The 21,464-nt window shown below is 34.6% G+C and overlaps 1 protein-coding gene and 1 long non-coding RNA gene across 2 annotated transcripts in view; both read right to left on the reverse strand.

Moving 5' to 3' along the window:
• LOC138701719 (chymotrypsin-like protease CTRL-1) overlaps window positions 1-21,464 on the reverse strand; it is a 270,184-nt gene that overhangs the window by 204,872 nt on the left and 43,848 nt on the right. The window contains exons 3-4 of the mRNA XM_069828920.1: window positions 17,190-17,288; window positions 14,666-14,839 (exon numbers count right to left, since the gene is read on the reverse strand). Of these exons, the coding sequence (XP_069685021.1) occupies window positions 14,666-14,839; window positions 17,190-17,288 (273 nt within the window). The remainder of the gene's footprint in view (window positions 1-14,665; window positions 14,840-17,189; window positions 17,289-21,464) is intronic.
• Window positions 5,055-7,305, reverse strand: LOC138702232 (uncharacterized). Its single transcript, XR_011332819.1, has 3 exons — window positions 7,082-7,305; window positions 5,465-5,578; window positions 5,055-5,376 (listed from the first exon to the last, which is right to left on the reverse strand). It is a non-coding gene; the product is annotated as an uncharacterized lncRNA (long non-coding RNA).

Raw genomic sequence — 21,464 nt, forward strand, 5'->3', positions numbered from 1 at the left:
TATATTACCGGTTGTTCTGTATGGTTGTGAAATTTGGACTCTCACTTTGAGGAACAGAGGTTAAGGGTGTTCGAGAATAAGATTCTTAGGAAGATATTTGGGGTTAAGAGGGATGGAGAATGGAGGAAGTTGCACAACGCAGAACTGCACCCATTGTACTATCACCTGACATAATTAGGAATATTAAATTTAGAGGTTTGAAATGGGCAGAACATCCAGCATGTATGGGCGAATCCAGAAATGCATATAGTGTGCTAGTTGGATGGCCGGAGGGAAAGGACGTTTGGAGAGGCAGAGACGTAGATGGGAAGATAATATAAAAATGGATATGATGGTAGAGACTGAATTAATCTTGCTCAGGATAGAGACCGATGGCGGGCTTATGTGAGAGCGGCAATGAACCTCCGGGTTCCTTAAAACGCATTTGTAAGTAATTATGATCAATTTGTGAAAGGATCTACTCTATTTCGTAATTCTGTCCTTTCCCTTGCAAAAGTGTTTCCATTTCACATTCAGCATTTTATCAGTTGGGAAACATAAATATCTTTTGTCAGAGTCTTTGGTCCTTTATAATAATATAAATAAGTATTATTTTATTTCGTCCTTACACAGCGCAATAATTACCCATCCTGATGAACATGCCGTTCCATAACAACGAAACATCCAGATGTGAACGCGCAATATAATAATAATAGTCGTGTGATATCCATTACTATAGCGTATACAAAACACTATCAAATGATTAAATATGGAATGTCAACAAAATGCTGATAGCGAGAAAGTATATCATAGCTCCAACCAGTGGCGATTTCTCTTAAGGAGCACAGGAGCAGTGCACCACCTCTTCAAATAACACATGTTTTTAAATTTACTGTATATCAATGAGCTGCAGTAGACTATGTGAGCGACATAATTCTTTATTATAATACGTTACTATGTAAAAATAACGCTGCACGTGTACTGGTCTTGTTGACGCCTGGGACTTAGGTTTACCCAAAGAGTTTGTAATACTTACTAGAGACACATACCCGTGAGTGGCAGGCAAGAAAAATGTCACAAATTGAATCGGCTAGCATCCGCCATTAAAGGGAGTGTTTGCGGCGCAAAATTCGAAAAGAGTACCACAATACATTGATGTAGCCTGGTGATAGACACTGTTTTAAACATCTTTTACAAAGGATGAGTCGTGATGAAATAAACATGAATGGCAGAGAAGCGCTATATTTATTAAAGTATTATAATGGTTCATGTTTGGCGATATTCTAAAAAAATAAATTAAATCACCCATATACACTTGGGATAAGTATGTGAAATAGTGAATAATGGCAATGCCAGCATTAATTTTCAGTATTACTAGTATTGTTTTAAGGACATAATAATGGATATTTACTGTAATATTTCAAGTGATCTATATTTCAGTCCTTTCATGCAAAGGAAGAGGAAGGTATATGGGGCTTAGAAAATATTTAGTGGTGAAATATGAGATCATAAAAATTCTGGAAACAGATTTAAAATATAATGAGAATAAATTTTATCATAAAACAATCTATTCATTGTGTAGTTGATGACCACCAAGTTAGAGGTCAGTACAGACTTTTTAATACAATTAGTAGCGGTAATAGTAGGCCTAGTAGTAGTGGTAATAATAGACCTAGTAGTACCGGTAGTGGTAATAGTAGGCCTAGTTTTTGTGGTAATGGTAGGCTTAGTAGTAGTGGTAATAATAGGCCTAGTAGTAGTGGTAATAGTAGGCCTAGTACTAGTGGTAATAGTAGGCCTAGTAGTAGTGGTAATAATAGGCCTAGGAGTAGTGGTAATAGTAGGCCTAGTAGTAGTGGTAATAGTAGGCCTAGTAGTACTGGTAATAGTAGGTGCAGTAGTAGTAGGTCTAGTTTTTGTGGCAATAGTAGGCCTAGTAGTAATAGCAATAGTAGGCCTAGTAGTGGTAATAGTAGACCTAGTAGTAGTGGTAATAATAGGCCTAGTTTTGGTGGTATTAGTAGGCCTAATAGTAGTGAGACCTAGTTAGTAGTAGTGGTAATAATAGACCTAGTAGTAGTGGTAATAGTAGGCCTAGTAGTAGTGGTAATAGTAGGCCTAGTAGTAGTAGTCATAGTAGACCTAGTAGTAGTGGTAATAATAGGCCTAACTAGGCCATCAGCTATATTTCCACTAATTTCTTTGCATTTAATACAACCAAAAACTAGAAGTACATACTGTACAATACGGAAATTACATTATTAATTCATTTATTGTGAAACAAAACAGTTTTAGACAGATATAGTCTGAGGATTTTCTTATGCACTCTGCTATTATAATCCACTGTAATATGATGGCACCTAACCGTTACAGACATTGTCGAAACCAACCTTGTAAACCTGATTAATTTGTTTCTGGAAAAACTTTATCCAAGAAATATTCCGACATTCTGTAAACACATTCAAAGGAGGATCTGCATTTGCAACATTCTTTCAAATATTAAGATATGCATGCTTTCCTGAGCATCCTACAATAGTAGCTATGTTCGAACAATTATTTGCGGAGCAGTATTTCACCATTTTCTTATTATTTCCTTTCAAGTGTACTTATATTTATTCGTACTCCTCAATAAGCATGAGCTGCTCGCACTCCCGGCGAAGCATCAACTCCCTTTAATGGCGGCCGAACAGCGGTTCAATTTTGTACGCGAAACTAGCGCCGTTGGTGTCTCTAGTTATATATTACAAACTCTTTGGGTTTACCACTCGACACTTGCGGCACACTGTTCCATTCGAGCATGCGCAGTAGTAGAGTTTCACTGGCAGGCTTTGGAGCATGTTAGGGAGCCAGTACATTATATTCCAGTTACCTTGAGCCAGTACAATGTGCGTAAGAGGGGTTAGGAGCACTTTCAGATGTGTTCTGCAGTCGCTGTTTGGCCCGTTCTATCATAAATATTGCAATGAATAGTGTGCAAAATCTTTTAAATATGTAATTTTCTGTAAGAACTTTACACGAAAAGATAAAAATAAAGAAGATGGGTAGACGTACACAGGAATTAAAATTATAAGTGACGAAGAATAGTAATAGAGAAGTGACAAGAAAATTCAACATTCGGACTTACGAAAAATACAATATGTGGCTGCAATATAAAAGACGCTGTATTTTGTTTTCCTTGCCTATTGTTCGGCGGCGAACATTCATTGACAAAAACAAGTAGGCTACGTGTTATGAATTGTATTTATTCTTCTGTTTGAATGTAGGACTGTGCGTAGTAACTAAATAATTTTGATTATCGTTCTGTAGGTATGATTGATTTGAAGCACATGAATGAAAGAAATAAAAACACGATTCTTCAGCTGCACACTCAACAATAATGTTAAATTAGCAGTGTTGGGTCAAACAAACATATAGACACAATTGGATTGTTGCACTTCACAATGATAAAGTTACCAAGAACAGATATGTGCGTGCGGTTTTGTTGCTTTAAGAGGTCACGAAGAGGGAAACTCATCTTTAAACGCTAGTATTTTTCTTGGCCTGATCAATTTCAGGTCTGAATTAGACGCACTCTTAAGGAACATTTGGAAAGAGGAACAGTGTTTAAGAGCACACCAAACACTATACAGAACGAAGTCCTTCAAGCCATTTTGATGTATGCCATGATGAGATTTCAAAGAAATAAAGAAAGCTGCTGACTTTTAGCAGTTAAGGCAGATGAGACGACACACGTATCGAATGCTTGTGAACGTGTGAACTGTGTTATAAAACGCAATATAGCGAAAACAATATTATTTACGGTGTGCTGCAATAGAAATTGAACACTTTACTTTGCTATCTATATCTACATATATAACATATATTAGTAGTTATGTCGTGGTTAGTACCTATAATAATAATAATAATAATAATAATAATAATAATAATAATAATAATATGATAATCATAATCATAATAAATATTTGTGCACCACCAGGATTATTCATCATCACACGCCACTGGCTCCAACCATAACTTGTTATTGTTTTAGACTAGCTTAGGATTAGGTAACGGCTGAAAGTGCTGCATTATTTTGCTTCTCCAAAAAGGCAATAAATAGTTCATTAAAATAGTGTGACTTCTGTAAGAATGTCGACAATCATAATGTGCTGTATTATTGCATACCACACTGCTGTGCCTTCTTAAATTACTTCATGAACATTAATATTTCAGAAAGAGTCACGAATTGCAGTGATGGGCGGCAATTAAGCCGGCAGTCAGTGTACGCATTTCGTAACGATAAGTCGGCCGTGCGATAACAGGCCGGGACCAGGTATTCCTCGTTCCCGAGAGTGTCAATCTCGAGAATACGATTCTCGGAACTGGCGTTATCGGCCAGCTAGTCTCGCCTACGAGACGAGCGGGAGTAAGAGGCTGTTTGCCCGACTCTATGCCCAAGGTTGTGGGTTCGATCACGGGCCAGGTCGATGGCATTTAAGTGTGCTTAAATGCGACAGGCTCATGTCAGTAGATTTACTGGCATGTAAAAGAACTCCTGCGGGACAAAATTCCGGCACATCTGGCGACGCTGATATAACCTCTGCAGTTGCGAGCATCATTAAATAAAACATAACATTTTGGAGATCGTCTAGCATCCTTGTATTTGAATGTACAGCAATCTATCTGTAGGCATATCATATTTAAAAAAAAAAATAGTGGGTTTTGATATGAGGTGTCTGATCACCAGAACTATTTTCACTTTTCTTAAATTAGTGGTGGCCTCTGATGCACCTGTCCTGCTGTATGTCGTGCACAATGGTAACCCTCATGGCATGGATGGTGGAGAGGTTAGTGTATTCGAAGACCAGCCTCCTATGACACACCTTGGGCAATGATTGTGTTGATAAATTGGTCTACACAACTCGCTTCATATGGCTGAATGACCAACAGTCAATTAACCACCATTTGGGGGGGAGGGGAATTACTTATGAATTGAATGTTTACGTCACCAACATCACAAGATGAAGATTATACTTATGAATTACTTACATTTAGAGAATCACCTTTCCAAGTGTCGTTTATTCCTGTTTGCATTGTCTGGCAATGGTAACTCCATTCAGTCTCAGTCATGTCTACAAAATTCACATTTAAACATAATTAATGCAACTTAACATCACAGTTCATTACTCAGAGTCTACAGAAATTATATTACCATTAGCTGATCTCGTCTCCTTTTGTTGTGGGTTTGTATTCTGCAATTTTATTGTGGTAGAAAGCATTATACATAATAATAATCAAACGACCTAAATTTCTCAACCCAACAATAAGCTATATTTCCACCCACTTCTGGATTGTATTCATGGCACCATAGTAATCTTCGCCAGTCTTAAAATTGGATACAAAAAGTTAAATCTGCATCTGTAAAAGAAACAAGATATTTAGATTCTAGATAGAACACATAATAAAAGTTACTACACTATATATAGTTTAATAGTATTGTAGTTACATTACTAGGTTCCAGCTTGTACAATGACCAGTCTTCCTTCCACAGCAGGTCGATGCATAACTCCTTGAACCTTACCACCAACGATACTGGTTTGCTCCATGAATGTGTTGCAGTCTATAAAATATACATGGAATTAATAATGTTACAACATTTATTCCCTTTACTATCTTAAAATATTGTAATAAAGCCTGCCATCCATAAAAATCCACGTTTCATCCAGAAAAACAACAGACTTTGGACCCTCACTTTTCATATTTCTCACATTCTCTTAAAATTAATATTTTTACTTTCTCTTACTTATGTGAGATTGCCCTCTTTTTTTCAATTTAAACCACATTTCCTTCAAAATTGTCCTTAATGACGAACGTGATCCTTCAAATGCAGTATGTATCGTAGTTTCCTGTTACATGGCCCAGCACATAGAAAATAGTACCTGTAGTGATAAATAAGAAGTAATTATAAATGTAAAGTCTACAGTCTTTTAACTTATTAAAATTAAAAAAAAAAGAAAATGTTACTGCCATAATTTTCTTCATCTCGATTCGGTCTATCATATACAAATCTTGCAATGACTTCCTTGGAAAAATTATCTGATGCCGGTTATAGATTGTGGATATGTCTTGTTTTTCCCTGGTGTAGACAGCATATGCCTCTTTTTAGATTTGGTAATAATTATTTCTACTGCATTCTATGAATGCTGTGATAAAAGTATGGAGATTACATATTTTATTTACAGTATTTACTCACAAATGGCTTTTAAGGAACCCAGAGGTTTTTTCTGTCCTCACATAAGCCCACCATTCGTCCCTATCCTGAACAATATTAATCCAGTCCCTAGCATCATATTCCACCTCCCTCAAAATATTATCCTCCCATCTACGTCTCGGCCTCTCCAAAGGTCTTCAAACTAACTCTGTATGCATTTATGGACTAACTCATTCGTGCTACATACCCTGCCCACATCAAACGTCTGGATTTAATAATGTTAGGTGAAGAATACAATGCTTGCAGTTGTGCATTGTGTAACTTTCTCCATTTTCCTGTAACTTCATCCCTCTTAGTCCCAAATATTTTCCTAAGAACCTTACACTCTAACACCCTTAACCTCTGTTCCCCTCTCAAAGTGAGAGTCCAAGTTAATGCTTCTTATACATACATGCCTGTGGTGTAACAATATCTGGAACAAGTAAACATATAATATGCTCCTTTTTAATTATTCCTGTAGCCTTAAAGATTATGGTAATACACTGAAGTACTTGGGACAATAATAAAAATATTCTTCTGCGTTATTGAATACCTATTTTTTTTTTTTTTTTACTTAATTTCTAACAAGAATATTTTTATACATACGAAAGGTTATCAGTGATGGGACTTTACTTTATTTGGCACTTGTATTTCTAAGTAAGCTTAAAATTTTTCAAAATTCAGTTGCATGTAAACTCAATCACATGCATTAGTTTATCATGAAGTTGCAGTAGATTAGGTTACAGAAAAGTCTTCGTATGTTAAATTATGCGTAAATATTTTTTAACACACTATCATGGATGCATCCTCATGGAATAAGATCTGTAATGATCCTGTCAAATATTATCTATAAAAACAGGTAGGCCTACTTACAAGAGATTTGCAATTCTTGCCATTAGAACCGCTTTGGTTTGACAGATATCTTCCTATTCTGCTTCAGCCTTCAATTGTCTGTACATATTAACCACTACTTATTGTAAGCTGCTCTGTAACGAAAGTATTTTCTTTCTTGATGTAGGCCTGTAAGTTCTTCAGACTCTTTCCTTCTTATAACCTTAAAATAAAATGGTTATTGCATTTTAAAATATGAACTACACATTAACCTAACTTCAACCTTGATTTTATTCACTTTCATTAGACTGAATATTTGTAAGGTTATGTAAAAATTACATTACGTAATTCTACAAAATAACTGCACCATAGAAGACACTATTTTCTTTTGTTCCACTGACTTCTGTGAGATAATAACACATGGTTTTAGTTTGGAGCTATAAATACTTTGAACATAAAAGTCATTTGATACCTGTATATTCTAATGGATAGTTGGAAGTTTTTATAACAGCAAACTAATAAACCACGTGTTTATCACTATATACATCTCTCATAAGCCAGTGAAACTTGCCTTCTTTGATGTAGCTTCTCTGGATAATACCTTATATTATGATAAAAATGTAATTGTTATATCATATAATTTATTTGTATGTGAATAATGTTTTAAAGTTAAAATAATGCTCTTACCTCAGCAGAATCATCTGTAGGCCTAATTATAAATTTCACTATTCTAGAATATAAGTATGCCTATGTAATATAATATCTTAATACAACACAACATTCTAATATGTTAATTTATTGTAATATTGCAATGTAATGCTCCAAAATTTCTACTTACCTAGAAACATACAATACCGGTAGTTCTGATAATAACAATAATTGCACCACAGAGTTGTAATATGTGATGTGATGGAAATAGTAACTTCACGTACAACTCGCAATTTCCGGAATATATTATATATATTATAATCGCGATATAAAATACACGTACATATTACGTTTGAATAAATCTAGTGCATTTTAAATCGAGTAGCAAGTAGGCCTGAATAATAATTCCAAGTGTACCAACATAAGAACTACAAAATGACTATCATGATATCTAGAACATGTGGATGTTGAAGTAAGTGTTGCCAGTAGTGAAGTGAACCTGGGGGCTGCAAAAACACTAGATTTCAGCTGGTGATCACGTAATGGGGGAAAAATGTTGAAGTTGCATCTTAATACCTCAAGATATGCTGTGCCGACATGGTAATGCCCAACGAGTTAGAAAGAATCTTTCTCTTTCTAACTCGTTGGTAATGCCGGTAGTGGCAGGAATGTGAACTGTTTGGAAACATGTGCTGAGGTGGGTTTTTTCCAACGAGTTAGATACTATAGAGAGGCTGAAGACCTCTGATAAGCGCTCCCTGCGGAGGCCAACAGTACTATGGATCGTTCCCTAAAAAACATGGCGATCTATAGTACCGCCAGCCTCCGCAAGGAGTGCTTATCAAAGGTACACTGCAACGAGTTGGTACATGTATTATATTTTTCAGATACATAAATATTTAATTTAAACATTTCGCTATAGGTTTTGTAAAAAGCTGATTTATAAATGAAAAAGTAATAATTAAGACTTTAAAATTTCCAAAAATGTCTCATTCCCTCGGATTTAAATGAAATGTACCGTAAATCATAATATTCGTCGCTGGATAATTAAACCCTCTCAATACAGGTACCATTGCCGCAGAGAATTATAAGATAAGACGGACTGAGCATAAGCGAAATATCTATATTAATAAGTTTGTACCATCAAGAGTTTAGTATTTATTGTGTTTATAGGGGCTACTCCAATTTTCTTTTTATTAATGCGTAGGGCTCTTTTTGTTAACAAAGAGGAAAGTTAGCGCTTGCATCACACACAATTTGTCATTATTGTTCAAAATAATGTAAGAACAGTTTTATTCTGCAAAAGCCTCTGCCTAGATGCGAGACACGTGTGAGATCAATGTTTGTTTCAAACAAAGACGTTGTAGTTATATATCTAGACGCACAATTGGCGTTGGTGTCGTGTACAAATTTGAAACCTCTCGCGCAGGTTCGCGCGACGCCATGTTTGGGGAGCATTCGGAGTTTAGAAAATACCATTGAGTACATAGGCGTTTTCTTAGTGGATTTCCTCCTTCACTGTAATATAACTAAACTTATTTACGTATTTTCTAACGTATAATATAAAATAACAGAAGTAAATCTAAATATTGTAACTAAGCATTGTTTTAAATATAAACGCCTTATATTGCTCATAAATAGACTTATTAGTTTATTTCTATTTCCTAAGACCGAATACATGGAATATTTTTACTTATGTTATTATATACGTTAGAAAATACGTAAATAATTTATTTAAATTATACGGTATTACAAAGAGAGGAATGTCCGTTAAAAATGTCTATATACCCAATGGTATTATCCTAACATCTAACGCACTGTAATAATAATAATCCTCAGTGTTTTGAGAATCAGAGGCGATATGACTCTTCTACTGCAGACATTGATTGCAATTCCCTCATTCTTATATCATTCTCAATGACACAATATTGTCAAAATGTGATTGTATTCATTGCTGGCTTAGTTGTTAAATCATTAAGAAAAATATGGCGTAATAAATCTAAAGACTCAATTTATGGTACGTAGGCTACCACCAGTAAACAAAATCTCTTTTATTTTTTAACGAAAGAATAATGGGAGTCTTGTCATACCATCATCTGAGATTATAGAAATATGTCGCTTAAGTGAAGGAGCAATTATACAGATGCTGACAGTTCAATGGCATATTACTATCCACTCTTACATCGTATGAAAGCAATGTGCTCTAAAAGTAGAATACTTGTGCAATCTTTCTGTACTTATAGGAACATATTTTATAAAATGGATCCCAGATTCCTCCCGATAACCATATTTTAAACTTGTTAAACTGACCATAAAAGTGCATAAAGATCTACTGACGTAGCTCAGTGGGTTAAGGACTGTCAGTCCGGAGTTGCGCTCGGTCGCAGGTTCGATTCCCGCTGATTTCCTGGTTGGGTTTTTTCTTATATCCCCAACCGTAAGGTGAATGTCAGGTAATCTATGGCGGATCCTTGGCCTCGTCTCGCCAAATATCATCTAGCTATCATCAATACCATCGATGCTAAATAATCTAGTAGTTGATACAGCGTCATTAAATAACCAAATAAAAGAAAGTACTACATAAAGAGCAGATGTTAGCACACAGCTTCAGATTACCAGTACAACACGACTTTACATAAAAATGTTGTAAGACAATATTTAACGGAGTCAATAATAATAATAATAATAATAATAATAATAATAATAATAATAATAATAATAATGATGAATCAATAGGCAAGAAGTTATGTACACTAGGCCTGAGTTTTATTACATGACTAATTGACTAATGCATGCATGTAACGTTTATTTCATACTACAGCTGTGATAATAAGCTATTGCACGGTAGGCCTACTTATATTTCTAACTAAAACATTAGGGATGTGTTTCTATTTTACAGGTGTAGGCCTATATTATGTGATATGGAAGCGAATAAATAATAATTGTTTATTTCTCGTCCACATCAAAGCAAACGTGTTTACAATATAGGCCTAATGTAATGTCTTACACAGGCAGTGTTTTGTTAATAATAGTTAATACTAACAATTTTCTTTTCATCTAAACTATTACTACAATATGCATTTGTATTTCTGTTCGCTCTATTTTGTCAAATAACTATACAACATCTTTAGTTACGGTATCAAATTTTTGCAGTTTTCTTTCGTTTCATGTCAAACTAACGGTAACTAAGCTTGATTATGTCTTTAACGTGGTTGCTTTAAATGTTAATTTTCATTTATCCATTCAGATTGATTTATAAGAGGCACCAAACATATATATTAAACATTCAGCATTGTATAGTGCAGCCGTCTGCTAGCCGTGCTACTCCCAAAACATGGCGACGGACGCAAGCTTCAATTTGTCCCTACTCTAAACTTCTGCGCAGCCTCAGCTGTAGGGGCTCGGCTTCAAATTATATTAGACTACACGATGTCTCCATTACGCGACAATATTTGTTTCAAATTATATTAGACTACATGATGTCTCCATCACGCGAAAAGAAGTGTACTTAGCTGTGGCTCCTGTTGTTTCTGATAACAATGTTAATCGTATCTTATCGTTTCAATAAATGTGGTGAGTTATGATCACGAGTAACTTTCTATTAGTGTCATTCTTTAATTATTATGTTGCATGTTAAGAGGGTATTTGTAGTTTTAATAATTGCAGTTTTCAAAAGTTCTCTGTGTTAATTCCAATTTCAAATGCATTTTTCTCAATAACTTAATTACTAGATTTTTTTTTAATTTTCGCCACTACCTTTCCTATATTTTACTCCTATTAGTTACATACGTCGTTTCTCTTGAAATCACCTGGTGAGCACTGAATTACATAATTTCATATTAGGTTAGATTAGCTGTAAGGTAATTAAATTTGTGACGAAGTCAAAAAATTATTTATTTTTCTTCTGCCGATTAAATTCATCAGTCTTTAGGTGCTTTGCTTTGGTTGCATCGAGTATAGCTTGTCATTTAATATCTGGGCTATATTTAGTGAAATTAATAAAACATAGGCCTACAGCTGTTATAAAACGTAAAGTTTTGTGTGTATTTTACTTTTTACTTATTAACATAGTCTTAATATGTAACTCAATTCACGATAATACTAACTTCATCACAGTCATTTCCTACAACATCCGAGCCACGCCCCTTTGTTTTGACTAACCGAAACATGGCGGACCAATGTTCAATTGTCTTCAACTTTCTGAGGTCTTTGTCCTCTCTATAGTATCTAACTCGTTGGTTTTTTCTTACTGTCGGGGTATGGGGAGAGGGTCAAGACGATTACTTACGTATTTGTTGACATTAACTTCGACAGTCAACATGGACACAGAGCATTTGATTTGTATTGTGGAATGTTCTGTATGCAACCGATGATAACAAATACCCTGCGTACGACTTGCCCGCGCAAAACAGTTCGAAAGAGATTATGGTAGTACACAGACCATACAGACCGCCATCTGTTGCTACGACGTTCAAGTTATACCGTACATGTTCTCAAGTTCAGATTGAACGCCTTGATTAACACGTTCGCTGCCGACTGTATTGTTGCAAAATCTATCCCCAGGAGCCGATTAGTTTTTTGTGTTTATTTATCATGTAATAGTGTCTATGAATAATTTTTAGCCTCATATACAATTTTGAGCACAGACAATGTTTGAAACCTTGATGACGCATTTACGCGTCACCGGCACCACGTTAATAATTCCAATATCAGTTCCATTTGACGTGTTTACGCGTCACACTTATTTTTGTTTTTACGTGACCGTATATTGAAATATTGTTAGAGAAAAACAAATTAGGCCTATCTTACTTCATTTGTGGTAGATTCCGAAACAGGGATCGACACACAATCCAGGTTGACCAAGGCAATCAAAACAGTAGAATGTTGATTCTTTTCTTCTGCCATTCTCGTAACACACTTTGCAGCGTTTCCTATTTTTTTTTTTTTTTTTTTGCCTTTCTCATTAGCGCGTTGTTTTGCAGACAGGTGTTTCACAGCTGGTGATACCAGTTTGATTGTTGGACTGCTGAGTGTTGCATACGAGAGCAAATATCGTGTTACTGAAAGTCTGAAATCATATAACGAAATCCTACTCCTTGTGGTGATGCAAATTATGTGCATTCAGTAACATTATTTGGAAGAGGTGGATGTCAATTTTTTTATACCACCGAACTGTTTTTCTTTCACATGGGTAATACGAAAGCATTTGATCTTGCCGATCGACACCTGACATGTGATTATTATACTTTTCAATTGCATGCGGCTTTTGTACTTTTTGCCCTCTTTTATTTACTGTTTCAACAATACTGTCTTCAAATTCAGTCGAGATAAATAAGACGTCGAAATATCCACATTTTGAACTGGAGTGGCTACTGGAGTAGTACTTGAATTATTAGATGTTTCAAAATCAGTTTCACTTTCACTATCACTCTCACTTTCACTTTCATTTTCACTTTCACTTTGGCTTTCATTTGGATTGAAATCACTGTCACTGACCGAATCAGGCATTGAAGTATTCACTGGACGCACAATTTCGTCATTCTTGCAAGTTTATCTGGCGCACTTTTACGATTTTTTGCATTTGAAGGACCTGGAGGCGTCTCAAAATTATCATCTAATTTATCATCCATGATTCCTCTACTTAAATGAGCGGAAGGTAATAACCAAGAATGATAATAAGTTGCAGCACCCTTCCAGTAAGTAATACTACATAACAACACAGGATAACCAAAATACTGAAGGAATAATGCGCGGGAAAGCAAGAAAACAACTATGACGTGCATGCGCGTCATTGGCATATGGCGCTAGGACCGTGTGACGTGTATACGCGTCAAGTGGCATTCAACGTGTTAATAGGCAACTTCTCTGACATAAAAGCTGAAACTCGTTTCAAATCGCTGACTCACAACAGTGACGTCATGACACACTTTGAAATGAACACCCAGTAGTTTTTATTTTTCAGTCAATCACTTAACATGATAAGTGATTGACTGAAAAATATAAACTAATTTATATGATATTATTTCACAAACTTACCTGAACTCAACATGACTTTTAAATTTAAAAAACTTATTTCTTCAGTTCTGTACTGAACAATTGAACGATACGACATTGGCGATGTGTTTCGGAACGGCTCTCTAGAAGGTTAACGTATGTGGAGGTACAGTAAGCTATATTATTTCACTAGTGTCTAGTACAATTAACTGGTATCAATGTTTTAAACGTAAAATCAATTTAACCTGTCAATAATTTCTGGGCATATTATTGCACACTGGAGATTTTATGTTCGTTTTTTGAGAATAATTGTTTATTTTTTATTGTACACTGTCTTTATATCTCGCTTCATCATGTGCAACATTTTCTTAGTATAAAAATGTACAGCACATAGTGATTGTTATTTAATTGACGCACAACTCTAACCAGAGAGCAAAGGGCTATAATTATACTTTTTCATACCTATATGTTTTCTTTGAAATTATATAAAGAAACTAGAATAAAAATATAAATTGAATAAAAAAGTTGGTTTTCTAAATTTAAGTGAACACAAATTTAACTCTTTTCTTCAAAAGTATTGAACCAATTTTTTTTACTTGATTATTTAACGACGCTGTATCAACTACGTGGTTATTTAGCGTCGATGGAACTGGTGATAGCGATATGATATTTGGCGAGATGAGGCCGAGGGTTCGCCATAGATTACCCGACATTTGCTTTACAGTTGGGGAAAACTTCGGAAAAAACCCAAGTAGGTAATCAGCCCAAGCGGGAATCGAACCTGTGCTCGAGAGCAATTCCAGATCAGCAGGCAAGCGCCTTAACCGACCGAGCTACGCCGGTGGCTGAACCAAATTTCATGAAATTTTGATCATACCTCTATATTTTCATATGGAATAAATTCTAAAAATTACATGAAAATCCATGCAGTAGAAAAAAGTTCTTGGCCGCTTTCTCTCTGCTGCGTTGAAGCGAGACACTTACCCGTAAGAATTGTCTTAGGACCGATTAATGATCCTCCACATTTGTAGACTGGGTTCAACTCTTTGGACTGGTATAGGGCTGCATGCCACGGGAACTGTCCCCTTGCTGTATTTTGTCCGTGGCTCACGAGGGGCGCAGGCTGTACAGACACCAGTCCACACTGGGCACTCCCATCTGCCACACAATGGAATACGATTGTAGTAGCCTACCTGTATTTGGTGTTAATTCTACTTCCAACATCTCTAGGCAAGGGTTATATAGACATCATACCGAGGAATGATAGAAAAAAGTAACAAGTCAGTCTTTTATTTTTCAGCATAAACTTCCCATGATTGTATGATAGAAGATTCGACGAGAACGTTAAGATGTAGACCTTCGCTCCCCCCTCCTTGCAATATCGCATAACACAATATCAATAAGGCGGTTGCTGTCATCTGCGATACAACGAACTTTTTTGTTGATTTCGAGTTCGTTATTTTTTTTCTGGTTATTATATGCTTATATAACTCTCGCTAAGTGCTTTTATATTTTATTTTATCAGTCTTAGTTATTATTTTATTATTGCTAATATTTTTGTTTTATTATTATTATTATTAATTAATTAATTAATTTGTATTACTATCTTTATATTATCTCCGTCACTGTTATTCTTCTATTATTATTATTATTATTATTATTATTATTATTATTATTATTATTATTATTATTAATTTGTATTATTATCTTTATATTATCTCCGTCACTGTTATTCTTCTTCTATTATTATTATTATTATTATTATTATTATTATTATTATTATTAATTTGTATTACTATCTTTATATTATCTCCGTCACTGTTATTCTTCTATTATTACTATTATTTTCAACATTATTTTATTGATATCTATAAAATTTATGTCGACTCTACTGCACTGTACCCGAGCACGAGCATATGCTCATTTCGGGTATCTATTCAAATGTACCATTTCAAATGTAAATTATGAATAAATTTGAATTTGAATTTGAAAAAAAAAAAAAAAAAAAGAAAGAAAGTCAGATAAAACGTGTGGAAGTAGGAAAATAAACATATTCAATCTAGGAGAGAAAGTAACTTGTTTGAGTGCATAAATAAGCTGAGAGTAAAGAACAGTTCTGAAACAACTGTTATAAACCTATCAGAATGAAAAAACTTGCTTAAAAATCCAACAGAGCTTTCTAATTCTGGTTATAGACATCAGACATACTCAATTAAAATAAACTTTATTAATAAATCACAATCCTTTAGAGTTATTTGATACTCGGGCATGGGTTCGATTTCTGCTTGGGGTCCCCCCCCCCGAAGCTTTCCCCAGCCATAAGACAAATGTCAGGTAATCTATGACGAATGCTCGGTCTAATCTCGCCAAATATCATCTCGCTATCGCGAATTTCATCGACGATAAATAACTGGGTAGTTGACAGAGCTTTATTAACTGACCAACTAAAAAGAAGTTGGTAGCGATATTCCATATTTAATTAACACTCTGTATGGTATACATTCAAAAAAGAAATAAAGAAAATTAATTATTAACAATATAAAAGATAAATTACATTAAATTTATTTCACTCTCAATCATATTCACAATCCCGATAATTTTTTTTTATTTTAGTTGATTATTTAACGACACTCTATCAACTACTAGGTTATTTAGCATCGATGAGATTGGTGATAGCAAGATGAGGCCGAGGATTCACCATAGATTACCTTGCATTCATATTACGTTTGGGGAAAGCCTCGGAAAAAAACCAACCAGGTAATCAGCCCAAGCGGGGATCGAACCCGCGACCGAACGCAACTTCAAACCGGCAGGCAAGCACCTTAACCGATTGAGCCACGCCGGTGGCTATCCTGATAAATAAGAACCAATTCCTTAAAAGTCTAAATACCACAATAACACTCAACCATGAACATTAGCGTTTAATGCAATTACAGGAATTCTATGAATTCTCTGTCACTTCTTTTTGGGTAAAGCATCGCATTACCTAAGTACGAGTATATCACACCCTATACAGCCCAGACTTGGATCCCTGAGATTTTTTACTTATTCTCAAAACTAAAATTGCTGCTGAAAGGGAAGATATTGTAGACTGGGGGCAACATTAAGGAGAAAGTGACGAGGCAACTGAAAAAGGACATTGCAGATTGTTTATATTTACTGGGTTATTTTACGACGCTGTATCAACATCTCAGGTTATGAAATGAAGGTGACAATACCGGTGAAATGTGTCCGGGGTCCAGCACCGAAAGTTACCTAGTATTTGCTCGTATTGGGTTGAGGGAAAACCCCGGAAAAAACCTCAACCATATAACTTGCCCCAACCAGGATTCGAACCCGAGACACCTGGTTTCGCGGCCAGACGCGCTAGCCTTTACTCCACAGGTGTGGACAAAAGTTGGCATAAGTGTGTGAGGTCCAAAGGGAAGTGTGAAGCGCTTTCAAAAGGAATGGGGCTCCTATGTCTTAGGCTAGATATATTAAAGAAAGAGTTCCTAACTTTCCATACCTGATTCTGTTGGGGGTTCCTCCTCATCTTCTTCTTCAACTCTTTCGCTCACTTCTGGAGGCAGTGAGGAAGGTGGTGTCTTGGTACTCGGTGCAGTACCTGAAGACGAAAATATCACAAACTCACATCTAACCTTTTATGATACAATAAGGGAAGGTATTATCAGAGGACTTTGATGAGATAACATTCATTTTTCTGTTCCCCTACTCCACACAAATGCAGGAACTGTTCCAGACACATCCAACGTGTTCACAATTTATCCTTAACATTTACTTGGCAACTTCTCATCTCTGTGTATTGAGTCAATGCAAAAGTTGGTAATGTTTTTTGCTGTGACGAAAATTTTCGTTTGACATGGATAGAAGACCAAAATTAATCAGTAATATATTCTTCTACATTATCTATGACTCTGTTCCAATGCTGGGGTAGTTTTTCAATTCCGTTCCTGAAGAAATCTGCTAGTTTAGAGGTAAAATAGTCGTCAAGCCAAGTTTGTAAAGCATCTTTCCTTAAGAGAACGGAAAAGATCAAAATCTGAGGGTGCAAAATCGGGAGAATACAAGGAATTTGGGATCATCTCTCAAACAAGTTCCTGGATAGCTGATTTCATTATGTCAATGGAGCAAGAGCGTGCATTGCCATGTTGGAGCAGCACTTGATGCAGTTTTCCCGGTCGTTTTGCTTCAACTGCGGCCGCAAGGCATCTGAATTGTGGAAAATAAATGTAAGCAGTTGCGGTTACATTCCTGGGAAGCAATCCATAGTACATGATGCCTTCTTCATCCTACCAGATGCATAACATGATCTTATGTACACTAACTTTTGTACAGGATGTTTTGTGTTGAAACGACAGAACTATTTTCTTGCAGTTCTTTTTCTGATGGCATTCTCCCCGTACACGGCACAAATGTTTCGAGCTGCCTCGTCTGCCTTTGTTCCTCTATTAAACTTAAATAGAGGAATATGTCGGAAGTGTTCTTTTTTTTCCACTTGACACTTCATCTTCTTTAGAGCACGTATAGCACAAACTTTCCCCAAATCAATCCGCAAAATTCAAGACTTATATACAAGCACAACAATTCAAATAACAAATGACAAACGATAAACAACAAATGACAAATTATAAACAATCTCCTAATGCATAGTAGTCATGAACAAAAATGCTACAAACTTATCTATGAACCTAATATAAAGCAACAATTTTATTTTTGCATGTTAATTTGATAGAACGTCTTTAAATCAGAACTTCAACTACTTTATTTTTCTTTTGCATCAGGGCAAGGCATAAACTGAATCACCACCACCACCCGCCATCGGTCCCTGTCCTGAGCAAGATTAATCCAGTCTCTATCATCATATCCCACCTCCCTCAAATCCTTTTTAATATTATCTTTCCATCTACGTCTCGGCCTTCCAAAAGATCTTTTTAGCTCGGGCCTCCCAACTAACACTCTATATGCATTTTTGGATTCGCCCATACGTGCTGCATCCCCTGCCCATCTCAAATGTCTGGATTTAATGTTCCTAATTATGTCAGGTGAAGAATACAATGCATGCAGTTCTGCATTGTGTAACTTTCTCCATTCTCCTGTTACTTCATTCCTCTTGGCCCCAAATATTTTTCTAAGCACCTTATTCTCAAACACCCTTAATCTCTGTTCCTCTCTCAAAGTGAGAGTCCAAGTTTCACAACCATAGAGAACAACCAGTAATATAAGTGTTTTATAAATTCTAACTTTCATCTTTTTTGAGAACAGACATTATTATTATTATTATTATTATTATTATTATTATTATTATTATTATTATTATTACTATTATTATTATTATTATTATTAATATTATTATTATTATTAACTATACCAGTTTGTGTTCGAGACGTCAGGATATTGATTACACTCTCTTTAATAATGCTATTAATGTTTTCATTGATTGTGATTCTTTTATACATAACACCTACCTTAGAATTCCCGTGAAAGGTTTTCGTGGTCAAAGAATTTTCTTCTCTAAATTATTTAAATCTCTTTCTCCAGTAGCCAGGTGTATTAAAAGTGCTAATTTGCAAGATCTGATTTGATTTTACTTATGCATGATATATCCTTAATTGTTATTTAATATCTTTTATTATTTGTTAGATATTGCCGTTTATTTTGTTGCATTTGGTGAATGATTAATGTTGACCATTATATTGATTGTATTTCATCTCACTGCCATTTTCTGTCATTCATTCTCATAATCATTTGTTCTGTTTTTTTTTTTTTTTGTTTTTTTATTTTGTGCTAAACTGTAATTGGCTTTGTCCTGTTGTTTTGCACATTAATATTCGAAATAAATAAATAAATAAATAAATAAATAAATAAATAAATGAAATAAATAAATACATAAATAAATAAATTAATAAATACATACATATATAAATAAATAAATAAAATAAATAAATGGAATGAATAAATGAAATAAATAAATGGATTAATAAATAAAATAAATAAATAAAATAAATAAATAAATACATAAATAAATAAATAAAATAAAATAAATAAATAAATAGGCCTACATAAATAAATACATACATACATAAATACATAAATAAATAAATACATACATAAATACATAAATACATACATAAATAAATAAATATTATTATTATTATTATTATTATTATTATTATTATTATTATTATTATTATTATTATTGTTATTATTATCATTTTCGATATTATCATTACTGTGACAATCATAATCATCAAAATTTGTTAGGCATAAGCAGGGATTTAGTTGGAAAATAAAAACATCTGCATTCAAATAACATTTTAAAATTTCCACGTTCACTTCTGGAATTCAAAGCCTTTTGTCGTCATCATCATCATCATCATCATCATCATCATCATCATCATCATCATCATCATCATCATCATCATCATCATCGTCAAGGTTTAAGCCTCTAAAGGCTTGTTTCGGTCTCATGCATGAAACATTTGTTGAGTCCATCTTTTCTTTGGTCTGCCAATGTTTCTTTTACCTGTTGGTCTGTAATCTAACAGCAGTTATGGAATGCGGTATTCTTCCATTCTTTCCACATGTTCCCTCCACTTAGTTCTAAATTGGTGTATCTTCTCTGTTAGTTTAAAGATGCATAATTCCTTTCTTGTGTCATCATTTCTCCTTTTATCTAACAAAGTTTAGCCAGCTATACTCATTAGCAGACATCGGATTCTAGGGCAAATGCCTATTTTGTTTCTTTAGGAGAAAAGTAAAAAGAATTATTAATATTTGTATTTCATGGAAATTGAAAGGTATTCAAAGAGTTTTATAGTGCCCTAAAATGCCCTAAAACGGTTATTAGAGCCTAATTTGTTAATATTCGCCTAAAATGCCTAACTCACTGTAAAGTTTCGCATTTTACTCTTACTTTTTATAATTTATACATGCATTCACTTCGAAATTTAAGGCATTTAAAAAGTGGAAAGTTTGCTTCACACCGGCCATGAAACCATTGATAAAGGAAACAAAATGTTTTGAATCTCACGACACTAGCAATAGATTTCACCGAATTTAACATGTTTGGAGGCATAAATGCCGACAAAGAACCAACCTTAGTTTTGAAGCAGGCAACAATCACAACATGTGCTGCTACCGATTCAGAGATATACTATACTATAAAAATGACTGTTTTCGGTCTGAAACCGATTAGCTGTACTGCCCTTCAGAGTGTCATAAAATCACAATTTTTGGAGAAAGAGTGTTTTTGAAATATTTATGAAAAGTCGTAAAACTGCGAATTAGTAGGGTAAACCGTTACAAAATATTTAAAAGAATGGCCCTCCTAGTGTTAACACTACCAGGAAATGCAACAATAAGTGGAACTTTGTATTTTTGTCCAATTGAATCCCAATAACAACGGTTCATTTGAATGCTCGTTAACAGTTGCTCTTTCCCTCACCTTATTTGTGTTGAGAAGTTTTGAGCGGTAGGACGTTTTCCTGTGAAGTTTAACGCGATAATGCCGAAAAATATAAGTGCAAAATCTACATTGATCCGGCAATGGCTAACAGAATATTCAGAATTCACTTATGATGGAAAAATAATATTCTGCAAGATTTGTAGCAAACAGGTATGTAACAATAGTTGAAATATATAAATTCTATTAATTTTAATGAGTAGGCCTATAATATTTATACATTGACTGAGCTATCCTGAGGTATAATTCTTTTTAAGACCACTACACTTTAACCTTTTAAATTCCGATAGTTAAAGTATTTGCAGGTCATTAAAATTT

Source organism: Periplaneta americana, chromosome 6 (genome assembly GCF_040183065.1).
Source record: "Periplaneta americana isolate PAMFEO1 chromosome 6, P.americana_PAMFEO1_priV1, whole genome shotgun sequence".
Lineage (NCBI taxonomy): Eukaryota > Metazoa > Arthropoda > Insecta > Blattodea > Blattidae > Periplaneta > Periplaneta americana.